Source organism: Zootoca vivipara, chromosome 5 (genome assembly GCF_965207765.1).
Source record: "Zootoca vivipara chromosome 5, rZooViv2.hap1.1, whole genome shotgun sequence".
In the NCBI taxonomy this organism is placed as follows: domain Eukaryota; kingdom Metazoa; phylum Chordata; class Lepidosauria; order Squamata; family Lacertidae; genus Zootoca; species Zootoca vivipara.
In genome coordinates, this window is record NC_142588.1 from 4073820 (window position 1) to 4087295 (window position 13476).

At 43.9% G+C, this 13476-nt stretch overlaps 1 protein-coding gene across 3 annotated transcripts in view; it reads left to right on the plus strand.

Annotated features, from left to right (window-relative positions):
- LRP6 (LDL receptor related protein 6) overlaps nt 1-13476 on the plus strand; it is a 106299-nt gene that overhangs the window by 42595 nt on the left and 50228 nt on the right. For all 3 annotated transcript variants that reach the window (XM_035102240.3, XM_060275147.2, XM_035102241.3), the window contains 2 exons: nt 4505-4901; nt 8509-8680. In XM_035102240.3, coding sequence (XP_034958131.3) covers nt 4505-4901; nt 8509-8680 — 569 coding nt within the window. The remainder of the gene's footprint in view (nt 1-4504; nt 4902-8508; nt 8681-13476) is intronic.

Genomic DNA, 13476 nt, shown 5'->3' on the forward strand with positions numbered 1-13476 from the left:
ACCCCCGACTGATCAAGATAGCGCGGTCATCCGGAAGCCAAACCCCTGTTATAAATCTAAACTGTCTTCTCCTGTAGAAGGGTCAGGCTGGGAAGGTGGTCTCCATTCCTCCTCAGCCCTGTCCCTGACAGCCACCACCTGTGCTGCTTGAAGGCTTTGGCAGCATCCCAGAGCACTTGCGCTGCCTTCCCAAAGCTGGGTAAGTGAGGCAATGGGCTTTGTAAATGAGGCGTGAGGGCTCTGGCAGGGTTCTAGAGCTCTCCAGGCTTCTTCCCAAAGCTGGGCAGGTGCTTACTGGGCTTTGAAAGGTGGCAAGAGGGCTCTGGGACACTGCCAGAGCCCTTGTGCTGCCTTTCTGAAGCCGGGTAGGCAGTCAGCCATTGGGGGGTCGCAAGTCACAGGTTCCTGGCTTTTTACCCATTTTTACGTAAATGGACTCCCAGAACCGAACCGTTGTATAAGACCTAATAGCATTTTTTGCAAAGTTTATGGCAAGCATAATTTTTAAAAAATTCAAATGTTCTGACTCTTTAAGTAACAGGAGTATTTTATTCTTCGGTGCATTAGGCTGGGGATCATCAGGAAGAGGTTTGGGAGTGAGGGAACACTGAATTTCTACAATTTATAGTGCTTTGGCATTGACAGATGATCCATACAGCCAAAGGTGAACCTGGCTGATCCCAGCACAGTAGTTTCCATGACAATTAACTTTTTTTGCCTTCTCAATTTGCAGCATATAAAAACCACCTTGTATGCATGTGTGTTTTAATTATATCTTAGAGAGGCAGTTGTAAACAATCACTTTCCCCCCTAGTTTCCTGTTTTTAGCCATTTTGGAAATCTTCGAAAGAAATATTCATCAAGGACCTGAAATTGCAAATGGCATAGAATTACTTAAATGCTGTATGAATTTATTCTTTTTGTCTGATAATAACTGAGTTGGGCACTTAATTTCAGTTTCCACATGTTTTCAAAATAACACTTAGCAAGGGATGTAAGCCAAAAATCCTAGTTCATTAGTGAGCTGAGCCAATATCGTAGTTCAATACTCCTCCAGTGTCTCAGGTTGAAAGTGCCAACATTCTTGTGCAGAGCAACAGAAATAAACTGAGTGTGAGAGAGAAGCCAAGAGCAAGCAGTGTGTATGCTGCTGACAACTCCATTTTACATAGGCTCTCACTTTTGTTGTACAGTACCAGATGCCGCATAAAGCACTCCAGACTTTTCTCATGCTGTGTTAATGCGCTTAGTGCTGTTGGGTGTGAAATAGTCTCTACCATAAAAGAGGCTTGCAAAGTCAGGAATGGTATTGATCAGCTAGATACACAGACATTATTTCTCCGTCTCTCATAAAACTGAAACTCTGGCCATTGTCACCCACTGAAGTAGGTTCAGAAAAAGGGAAATACTCTTTAACACAAACTTTAACTAAGTTTATGGACTTCATTGCCACAAGATCTGACAGTGGCCACTGGCTCAGGCAATTTTTGGAAAAAGATTTAACGAGAATAACTGTCAGTCTGGTAAAAGCTTAAATGTACTGTCCATGTTTGTGCTATTTCCATAATTCTGTGGTGGAAAACCTGTTTTGGGGGGGGGGTTGCAAAAACAAAAACAAAAGGTGATTCTGCAGAGAATGCAGCATAGTTCTCTCTAATCTATGTGCATTTAAATTGTGCCTTGCTTTTGAGGGGCAATTATGTTTTAGTACTCAGGTGATAAAAATAACCAAGAATACACTTCCTTCCTCCTGGCTGACACTAAGAATATACTGCTGCTGGTTACCAAACTGATAGAATCCTATGTTTCCATAGGAGGACATGCTTTCAAGCTGTTTTCCAGAGGTGCCACTTGGCACTGTCTCCTCGCTCCCCTCAAAAAAAAGAGTTTTAGACCTTTTATTATTCCTCGGCAGTTTCAATATTTCTAGTTGCTGTGAGGTATACAAACTACAGCAAATCCTCTTACAATGTGTTGCTTTTTTGCAGTTTAGCCTGGAACATATCCAAGAGCAGTCCTTCGATCCTGGCTGTGAATCTATCCTTCCCCCTTACCGAAACCTGAAATAATGCCCCTGAGTTTGCATTGACAAAGCCAAAATATATTAGCTGACTCTTCAAGCCGGCCGTTGGAGTCTTGTCTTATGTTTTTAATGTACAGTGATACCTCTAGTTGCGTTCACCTCTGGTTATGTATCCTTTGGGATATGTACGCGGCAAACCCGGAAGTATTTTTCCGGGTTTCACCACATGTGCATGTGCAGAAGTGCTAAACCGTGCCGCACACATGCACAGAAATGGCACCTACGGTTACAAATTCATCAGGGTGCAACCGGAGCTCCGGAACAGATCCCGTTCGCAACCGGAGGTACCACTGTAATTGTAAAACAACCACCACCACCACCTTGCTCCCTCCTCACTGTCTCTTTTACATTATCACTTCTTCACACTTGTTGCATTGACCAGCTATTGAATATAAATTTCGGTAGTGTATGAGGATCCAAAGGTTTGCAATGGTTTTTGTATTTCCTGTACTGCCACAGCAGAATAAGAATTTGGCTGTATATTCAGCATGCTGAGGCTAGAACACCATTGCAGATAAGTCCATGAAAGTTTGTAGTCTACACACTACAGTCATACCTCATGTTGCGTCCGCTGCTGGTTGCGTTTTTTTGTGATACGAACGCGGCGGACCCGGAAGTGTTTACTTCTGGGTTTTGCCGTGCATGCATGTGCAGAAGCGTTCTGTGTGCTTTGCACAGAGGTCAAAGAGAACAACAATTACCAGACCTTTAGAAGGCATCTCAAGGCAGCCCTGTTTAGGGAAACTTTTAATGTTTGAGTTCTGTATTTTAATGTATTTTAATGTTTTGTTGGAAGCCGCCCAGAGTGGCTGGGGGAACCCGGCCAGATGGGCGGGGTATAAATAATAAATTATTATTATTATTATTATTATTATTCGCGCATGCGCGAAAGCACCACTCGGCTTGCAGACTTTTCAGGGTGCGAATGGCACCCCGGAATGGATCTGGTCTGCAACCCTAGATACCACTGTATTGTGCTAGGATATATATATATATATATATATATATATATATATATATATATATATATAGTACAGTGCTTGCCAGCCTTTTTTGGCCTGTTTTGCAAACAAGAAAAAAATTGTTGTGAGCATCTATTGGCTATGATAGAATTTGTATTTCAATTTTTTTTGGGGGGGGGGGAGGAAACACTGGGTGCAGGTGCATGTGAGAGTAAAACAGGGACAAAGTAACAGCTCCTCCTCCTGCTTGAAGATAGCTGGTGGTATTGTCTCCAGTGAGGAGGTGAAGCGGAGTTGCAGAGCACAGGTGACAGAGCACATAATCATGCACCCCACTCTTGGTTGCTTAATTGTGGCTAATGCCAATCAGGAAAGTTCGGGGGCGGATCTGACACTACTGTGCCTACAAATTCTTCATTTGCTTCTGTCTGCGTGGACTTGAAATTCAAAATGCTTTTCTGCTACCTGAACGATATTTGTGGGTAAATGCATTTTTAATGGTTCAGATGTATCATTATGATACCAGAGTTCTCTTTTCATCTTAGCTTCTGAATGCTTAACACTATTCCAGACTTGTAACAAAAACACCCTTCCCTTAATGTTGTTTGGGGTGGATTTTCTATTTTAGGCTACATTCCAGCACACCTTTGGAGTACTAAAATGTCTCCAGATTGAACCATGGATGTGATGTTAGAAGAAGTCTGTTTTTCTGGATCAATATTTGTTTGAGAGACATTTTAAAAACCCCAATACATTAATAGTGGATAAGAGAGAAATGCATTCCAGTGACAAAAATCAATAATTTCTTTGAATTCCCCCCCCCTCCCAGCTTCTTTCTGGGTTTTTTGGCCTTTAATCCTACATTTTTGTTGGCTGCAGGGAAATACCCCAACATGCTACATTTACTGGGTGCACGTGTTAACCCATGTAACATTCAGCTGATTTTCCTGGGATTTTCTTTGTCACAGATGCTTTATGTTTACAGAAGATAACTTGAAATTGTGAGCAGCTGAAATTCAAAGAAACCATTTACATCTATGCATGTAACTATGTTCTAGAAGGATGGTAATGTAAACTTTGGTATAAACGCTGAAAAGGAAGGGGCAACAGACTGTAATTTTTACTCCTCCCCCCAAAAAAGTATGGTTAAGTGGTTCTGAATTGTGTTCCTTTAGGTTCTGAACTGAATTTTTCAGACAGGTGCTGCTTTTGTTCATGTATTGTAGCTGCAAGAGATGATAATATTTTACTTTTTGAAAATAAAAACGTTTAGTTTCACAGGGTGGTCTTTGGAAAGCGACAATCCATTTTACTAGCTTATTTGCTTGTAAAATGTGTAAATTCAACACATTGAGCGTTTTAGATTAAGGGCATGGTACAACTGTAAGAACTTCTGCAAATTTATTTGGATATCTTTGTGCTAAGTTTTTAAAATATCTACATATATATATCTGTACAGGTGCCATGGAGCTGCTTCTATTAGCCCGGAGAACTGATTTGAGACGGATATCATTGGACACTCCAGATTTCACTGATATTGTTTTGCAACTGGAAGATATTCGACATGCCATTGCTATCGACTATGATCCTGTAGAAGGGTACATCTACTGGACAGATGATGAGGTGAGGGCCATCCGGCGCTCTTTCATTGATGGGTCGGCTAGTGAGTTTATTGTCCAAGCACAAATTGCACACCCTGATGGCATTGCTGTGGACTGGATTGCCCGTAACCTTTATTGGACTGATACCGGCACAGACCGCATTGAAGTAACAAGGCTTAATGGAACCATGAGGAAGATCTTGATCTCAGAAGACTTGGAAGAACCTAGAGCTATAGTTTTGGATCCCATGGTTGGGTAAGATGCACTCATTTGCTATATCAAACCAATTCATTTCATGGGTTTCCAGCTTGCCCTGATTCAGAAACAGATATCTCAGTTCTGCATTACTTAGATTAAGGGTAAGCAAAATTAAAAAAATTCCTTCCAGCAGCACCTTAAAGACCAACTAAGTCTTTTATTTTGGTATGAGCTTTCGTGTGCATGCATGCACACTAAGGGTAAGCAGTTGGAGACCTCAAGGTCACATCCATTCTAAAAGGCTTTCCACTGTGTTTACAAATAGCTTGTCAGTCCCCTGACACAATACACTGTTATGCATCTCAGTCACTTAGCTGAGATGCAAGCGGAGGACTATCCTACAGTGGAAACAGCAACAGAAGCACTGGGCCTTCTTACAGACCTCAGCTACTTCTGTGGGAGTCCTGGTAAATAGTGATAAGTAGCTGACATGACTGAACTAAGCAAGAGATTTGGATAATCAAAGAGCCCCCTTTCTAGAGAGAGGCAGCTTTGATTTTTCATGTGAACTATGTTTCCTAGTCAGCTTCCTAAATAGTTCTAGCAGTCAATCAATCTACAAATGATTGGCGGAGTCTGTAAAGAGACAGGACCAGAAAAGTCCAGACAGAGAATTGATCTGGTTACACAATCGGCAAGTCTGGCGATACACTGTTTCTGTAGGTCCAGGTGTTTTTCTGGAATATGGGATGCTTTAATATGCAGGCACTCCTCGTTAAGCCTGCCCCACCCCTTTTCATGATGTCTTTGGGGCGTGTGGTCGCACCTCATTTGGACGCACCTAAATCGGGAGTTCCCTGTTTTCTATCGTAATAAATCTCTTAAAGTGGTTTAACAAAATTTTAACATTTATGTATTTTTTCTTTTTTAAATTATTTTGATCAGTTTTAAATAATCATTTCATTTGTATGTTGCCTTTCCATAGTTAAAATCATCCTCAAGGTGGCTTACAACATGAAAAGATTTTAAATTGCCCTGAACCTTTTCAATAGTTGACATGTTGACCATGTTTTAGGACAATATGGTGTAATTCCTGAATTACTTTTCATTTTTTTTATATAATAATTTTTATTGATTTTTATAGAAACAAAACATACAAAACATACAAAATAAGCTCAGTCCCTTCATTTGCCCTCCACCCACAAGACCACTTCTGCCACCAGTGATACCCATGGGCATTGGGAAACAAAGGGGTCCATTTTAAGCTGGGTTTGACCTCCCCCCTCCCTCCTCCCCCCTCATCCCCCCCCCTGCCACTGAGAGGACAGGGGCGGAGGATCTCTGAGGTTTGGTTTGTCCCCCAGCTAATTCTCCAATATAACACTTTAGTTAACAACAAAACAACAGATAAAAAAAAAGAAAAAAGAGGAAAAAAGAAAAAGAAAAAAGAAAAAATATAAATTCTAAGTCTTATTCTCTTAACAGTTTGCTTGTGGCTTCCCCAGTTCTCTTCCTCCTGGATTTCCTAACTTCTTCAATTAATTATGGCGGATTTTCTTTTCTAATTCAAAATCTTATTCTTATCATATTGACTTAATCCTCCTCCTTCTTCATGCTGCCCCCCTCCGAGTCCCCTCCTGCCACTAGGGTAACCCGAGGGGTTCAGCAGTCAAAAGGTTCCATTTTTTTGTCTGGGTTTCCTTCCACCCCTCCCCCTCCCCTCAAAACACCCCCTGCCACTGGATGCAAAGAGTAAAGAGAGGGAGACAGGCAGTTCTCTACCCAGACACCTGTCTGATCACTAAAAATATTAAAAATAAACTCTAACATATTTCCTCAGCCATTCTTCTGCTCCCTCCAGAAAACTCTTAACCCTAAACTTTTAAAACTCTCTCCTTCCCCCCTCCCAATGTCCCTTCCCCCAATTGGATCAGCATATCCTTTAGCAGGCCAAGATTCAGAAACCGTCATTCATCAACCAAAAAAGTAACCTTAAACTAAAGTTTTCACCCCACACCAGTTCTTTCCCACTTCCACTTCCAGTCCTTTGCTCCCCCCTCTTCCTGCCTATCCCCCCCCCCTCACTAACTCCATTCCACATTTCAGTCCCTCCAGGATTTTCATTTCCATCAATCTTCTCTTCACTTTGCTTCTCCTTGTCGGCCCCGTCTCCTTGTTCAAATCTTTGTTTTTCCTCATCCAACACATATTTTTTTTGGTCCAAATCAGTCTCCAAGTTATCAAATTGTTGCTCCTCACACACAGTCTCAGTCTCAAAATTGTCCTCTAAATCTTGATCTTGCGCCTCATTCTTCATTGCTGTTGGATTCAAACATTGCCGTTCCTTGTAAATATCTTCCCATATTTGAAAGTAGTTCAGCACAGCCTCCTGGAAGGCTCGAGAAAACTTTGTTTTCATACTTCACTTAACCACAGGCAGACCATAGATAAGGGCTGAAGGGTACTGGAAAATTCCTCTCTACCACGTTGTCGGCTCCATCTTGGCTGATCTTCTCCTTTGTCTTTAACTTCATCACAGTTCCAATTTAAATTCCCTTTAAATTACTTCTGAATCCTCTTCAATCAGTTTTTATAATCCACAACAATAAAATCGATTTTCTTAATCCTTTTAACAATTTGACAGCTTTTGACAGCTGTCAAAACGTCTTCCCCCTTGTTACTGCTGAACCTCAAGGGGTATCGACACCGGGGGCTGGGAAGGTTTTGTAAAGTCTTTCATTCTCTCGGGTCCACAATCTAGAAAAAACTTCCCCTTTCGGCTTGAGGATATTTAATGCGCCTCCCGATTGACCATTTGGAAGAGATCGGCTTCCGTTGTTTTAAAATCTCTTCCTATCTTCAGAATTGAAATTTTAAAGTCCAAATAGAGATTTGACTTACTTTGTAAAAGTCTTTTATTTTCTTGGAAGAATCCGCCGCTTGCAGGCTGAGGACTTGGAGCTTCACTTCAAGGAGGTAAGATGAAACCCAAAAATGGCTCCCGCGACTCCACTCCGCTGGCTCTCGATCGCTCTACGGAGCTCTTGGGCAGCGGAGGAATTGCGTCCGGAGCAAACAGCTGGGCGCTATGTCACCGGGACTCTCTACCCGAAGCCAGGGACTTCAGAGCGTGAAGTCCCTGCGTCCTTTTTCCACCAGCGCGACGGACCGGAAGCCCCTGAATTACTTTTCAGTTAGTGTTTGAATAGCTACTCACTTGATCTTCCATATACTTTATATGCAGTTTTATTCTTTCTTTCTTTTAAAATGTAAACATAAGCAGATGTAAGTCTCAGCATGTAAGCATTAAATATTGTTCTATTTAAAACACTTTACTTTCCATTTGTGAGAGGTCCCCCCCCCCATCTCTCGTGTGTTAAAAAAGTGAAAGAACTGCATCTAGTTCTTGATAACTCTGTGTGTTCATAGTGATGACCACACAATGCTCAATGCTTATACACTTTTAGGTTATACATTTATGAGAAATTTTCATCAGATTGCAAAGCAGTTTAAATTAACTAATCTGTTTCAGTGAATCTGTTTAGCTAAAGAAAGCAAGGGTCACAGCCCAAATTCCTATCAACCCTGCTAAAACACAAACAAATGACTATTTGTGTGTGTGATGATAGCATTTTATTGCAACATTTCTGTTTCTCCTTAACAGCTATATGTATTGGACTGACTGGGGAGAGAATCCAAAGATTGAGAGAGCTGCATTAGATGGATCAGACAGAATTGTGTTGGTGAATACTTCTCTTGGCTGGCCAAATGGCTTGGCTCTGGATTATGTTGAAAACAAGATATACTGGGGAGATGCCAAAACGGACAAAATTGAGGTCTGTTATTTCTATTTTATATCAATCTAAAATCCCAGATTTGCTGCTACCTTCCTGAGATAGCCTATGATGAATTTGTGATGAAAACTCATTAAGCAGTACAACTAGAAATAGCTAGTTTAGGATCAATTATTGGTGAATATCATTTCACAGAAACACGTAGCCTTTACCTGCTTTAGCTGTTGTGCATTTTTTTCATTGGCTTGGCTCCCAATTCTGAACTTCATTGTTTCATACACCTTAGTCTTTCTACTCACAGCTCTTAAAGCTGTAGACTAAAATGCGTATAAAATCCCACATTGACTGAAATTCTGAAAGTAGAGAAGCACCCCTGGGATAAACACAGAAATTTCCCGAGTTCTTCTGAAGGTTCAGAAAGGTTATCATCATCTTGGAAGCCTTCCCTCCACCTCCAGAGAAACAGATGGCTCTATAAGTTCCCAAAGGAGAATTTGGCAGTCTTCTAATATCCTCTTCTTTTGAGGCATGCTTTTATAACCCTCAAAGTTCTTTTTCAAGCTTGGCTCAGGAGAACACTAGCAATTCCTATTGTTTAGTTATTGTAGGTTTGCTTCCTACAAATTCTACTTCTGCATATGAAGCAATCTGCTTGCTCTTCCTGTGTTCCTGGCTGAATGTTAGAACACCTTAATATATGTGCATATCTATGTGCATGTCCACAGCTACTTCCATGCCATTGAAAAAGCATGCAGGGTTTTCCATTCCTGTGGTTAGAAGTCCATTCCTGGTCTGCCTGTCATGAAACCATAGTTAAACTGATTTAAATGCTGATGCATGCTACTGAAATCACAAGTGTTTTGCTCAACTCCTGCTGCTGTTGGGAAACAAACTATAGTGGGGCTTGGTGTTGCATCTGCACCAGGGTCAAGTTCAGACAAAAAGCTGAATGGTGGTTTAGCTTGTAGCATCAACAGGTGTTTCTACACATTTATTTCATGAGGCGTGGAAACAGTGGATTGGGTATATCCTCTCACATGACCTCAGGCAGGATCAAAGACGTTTTGAATTTTGATCTCATTTTATTGTTGCTTTATTTTATCTAGTCTTCCTTAGTTTTAGCAGTTTAACTCCTGTCTTTGAGTCTTGCGTAAATATTTATACAGTGGTACTTTGGTTTACAGTGGTACCTCGGTTTACGAACACCTCGGGTTACGAACTTTCGGTTTACGAACAATCTTAACCCGGAAGTAAGTAACCCAAGGTTTCCGAGGCCTCCGCGGAGGCATCGGAGTGTCCGCGACTAGACCGCAGCCACGGAAGCACTCCAGTGCCTTCACGCTTCCCCTCCCTCTGCCTTAGACAAATGTCTCCTCTCTCACCACACGTCCGGCACCGGTAGGCCACGAAGTTGGCCGACCAAACCAGGCCACACAGCACAAAGCTGTCCCACAGCTCGCCGCCCACCAGCAGGCAGCGGCACCACGCCAGCGCCTCCGACACCGACTTACCTCCCCTGGCGCCTCCGCCGCTCGCCGGGCTCAGCACCATCCATGGCAGGTGCCGCCGGGGCTTGAACGCCCAGGAGAAGCGGGCCACGGTGTCACGCCTCAAAGCGGCCCTCAGCCTGAGTGCAGATGAGAGCGAGGCTGTGGCGGGCAAGCGGCGGTCATTCAGCAGCCATGCTGCGTCCCAGTCGCCGAGCCAAGCCACGCTGCGTCCCTGGGCCGAGCCGAGGAGGCTTTCCCGGCTATCGCGAGAGGCAGTGAAGGGAGGGGAAAGCGGAGCCGAGAGGGCCAAGAGCGAAGGAGCCCGGCGGCCAAAGCTGCGTCGCGGTTGCTGTGTTGAGAAGCCTCAGAGGCTGCTGCCGCTGTCATGACGGGCGCCGCCGGGGCTCGAGCGCCCAGGAGAAGCGGGCCATGGTGTTGCGCCTCAAAGCGGCCCTCAGCCTGAGCGCAGATGAGAGCGAGGTGTGCTTACCCGCCATGGCCTCGCTCTCATCTGCGCTCAGGCTGAGGGCCGCTTTGAGGCGCAACACCATGGCCCGCTTCTCCTGGCGCTCGAGCCCCGGCGGCGCCCGCTATGACAGTGGCGGCAGCTGACCTCGCCACCACTGCTGCCTTCGCTGCCTTCCAGGGCGGCGGCCATGGCCACCGCTTAAACGCCGCAGACGGCCATGAGGCAGGAGGACCCTCGGCAGGGTGGCGGCAGCGGGAGGCGGCTGGCCCAGGGAGCCTGTGGCTGCTTCAGCTGTCGTGCGCTCCCACAGCAGCAGCAGCGCCGCCGCCGCCAGCGCCTTTCTCCATCTTCGCCTCCTGCTTCTGGCGCGCTGGCATGGAGGGCCCTCTCTGGCTGGCTCACCTCGGGCTGGGAAGGGAAGCGAGCCGGCGGCCTGGGAGGGCCATGGAACAAGGGGCAGCGGCACACGTGGCGAGCGAGAGGCAACCTCTTAGTCTTCCCTCCTGCACACTTTTGAGAGTCAGGTGAGCCTTGGAGAGGTTTGATGAGCCTTGCACGGCAGTGTGCCTCCATGCACAGCGAGCAGGTGCGCTCACTGACTCTCTCATCTTGGTAGACAGTAAAAATTGTATTAAATTGCTGCTTTAGGGGGTGTTTTTCATCGTCTGGAACGGATTAATCCACCTTCCATTACTTTCAATGGGAAAGTTCGCTTCGGTTTATGAACAGACTTCCGGAACCAATTGTGTTCATAAACCGAGGTACCACTGTACAACCTTAATCCCTTCCGGAAGTCCAGTCTTAAACCAAAGCGGACTTAAACTAAAGTGTGCTTTCCCATAGAAAGTCATGGAAAACGGATTAATCCGTTCCAGACGATGAGAAGCAACCCCTAAAACTGCAATTTGACATGAATTTTACTATCTAATGAGGCCATTGATCCATAAAATGAAAGCAATAGACCAGGTTGCAATCTACTACCCAGTATAAAAACCCTTACTGCACACTGTCCTGCGCCCTGTGAGGGAATGCCGCGGCAGTCACTTCTGGGGCTGAGCCGCTTGGTGTTGCTCTGGGGCCCGGAGTGGTGGCTGCGCAGGCGACACCCAATTCCGGGGGAGGGGGTGGTTGCTGCAGCAGCACGGCTTTTGATGCTGCAGTGACAGTGGCAGCAGAGGGACCCAGCGCTGGGGAAGGAGGGAGAGACACATACAAGAGATACCAGCTGCCGTGCGCCAAAGCGTACTTTGGAGAGACTCACATTGAGACTTGGAGAGGGGAGGGGGGCATCACTTGTCCTTAGGTTCCCACAATGGATAGAGACGGGAGGGTGCTGGGAGGGTAATCCGTGGCAGTGAGCCCAATCGGATTGAGTTTCCTTTTGCTTTGCGCATGCCTCCCTCCTCGAAGAGTGGAGATTATCGGTGTGCCTTCGGCCTCCTTCTCCCCCCAAGGTGCACTGCCTTTAGAAACCTCTTTGCGAGTCGGCCCAGTGGCTCCACCGAGCGCTCTGTTGCCGATGCAGACTGGCAGCATCTTGTTCTGGAGGACGGCACCTCCAGGAAGGGCTGGTGGGAAAAGAGGGAGCCCGTTCCTTTCGGGCTCCCTCTTTTCCCACCAGCCCTTCCTGGAGGTGCCGTCCTCCAGAACAAGATGCCAACACCCCCCTTCTCCACTTCTTTGCTGGGGAGCAACCCTCTTTTCTGCAAGGGGCTAGGCAGTCTCCGAGGTAGGGCTAAGCTTTTATTTCCCCCTTTCCAGATATATTTATTATTTTTATAACAAACAGAAACACATAAACAAAAACATACAAAAAAGCAAAAAAACAAAAAACAAAGATATAAAAGCTTCAATTTATATCTCATCTAAAATTGGTGACATCTTCATGTCCCTTCCAGCTGCGTTACATTGTATATCATCTTTAGTAATTTCTAAATCTTATTCTTTTACCTTATTGACCATATAACTATTCTTTTTCTAATCTTATTTTATATCATATCACAAAATCTCGCACTTATTGCATATTTATAACTACACCTCACTATCAATATTTATCTAAACAGTTTTTAATTCTACAACCTCCCTGTACCTCCTAAATGTCTATTAATTCTTTCCATTAATACGATTATTTCTTAAATACGCTTTAATTTTTTTCCAATCTTCTTCCATCTCTTCTTCCCTCTGGTCTCGGAGTCTCCCGGTTAGCTCTGCCAGTTTCATAAATTCCATCGTCTTCTTCTGCCATTCATCTATTGTTGGTAATTCTTCATTCTTCCAATTCTTAGCTAATAATATTCTTGCTGCTATTGTGGCATACAGAAAAAATGTAACATCTTTCTTGGGTATTTCCTCTCGTAACTATAACTATCCCAAGTAAGAAGGCTTCTGGTTTCTTAACAAAGGTGTTTTTCAACACTTTTTTCAATTCATTATAAATCTTTCCCCAGAAGTCTCTTACTTGGGGACAAGTCCACCACATATGGTAAAAGGTTCCTTCTTGTTTTTTACATTTCCAACATTTGTTGTCATGTTTATGATAAATCTTAGATAATTTTACTGGTGTAAGATACCATCTATACATCATTTTCATCATATTTTCTCTTAAAGTGCTACATGCGGTAAATTTAATATTTTTCTTTCACAACCTTTCCCAATCCTCCACCATAATATTATGTCCCACATCATTTGCCCATTTAATCATTACTGATTTCGTTTGTTCATCTTTCGTATGCCATTCCAACAATAAATTATACATTTTTGAGAGATTCTTTTTTTTTGTTTCTAACAATTCCGTCTCCAATTTAGACTTTTTCATTTGAAAACCAACTTTTTAATCCATTTTATACACTTCATTAATTTGATGATATTGTAACCAATCA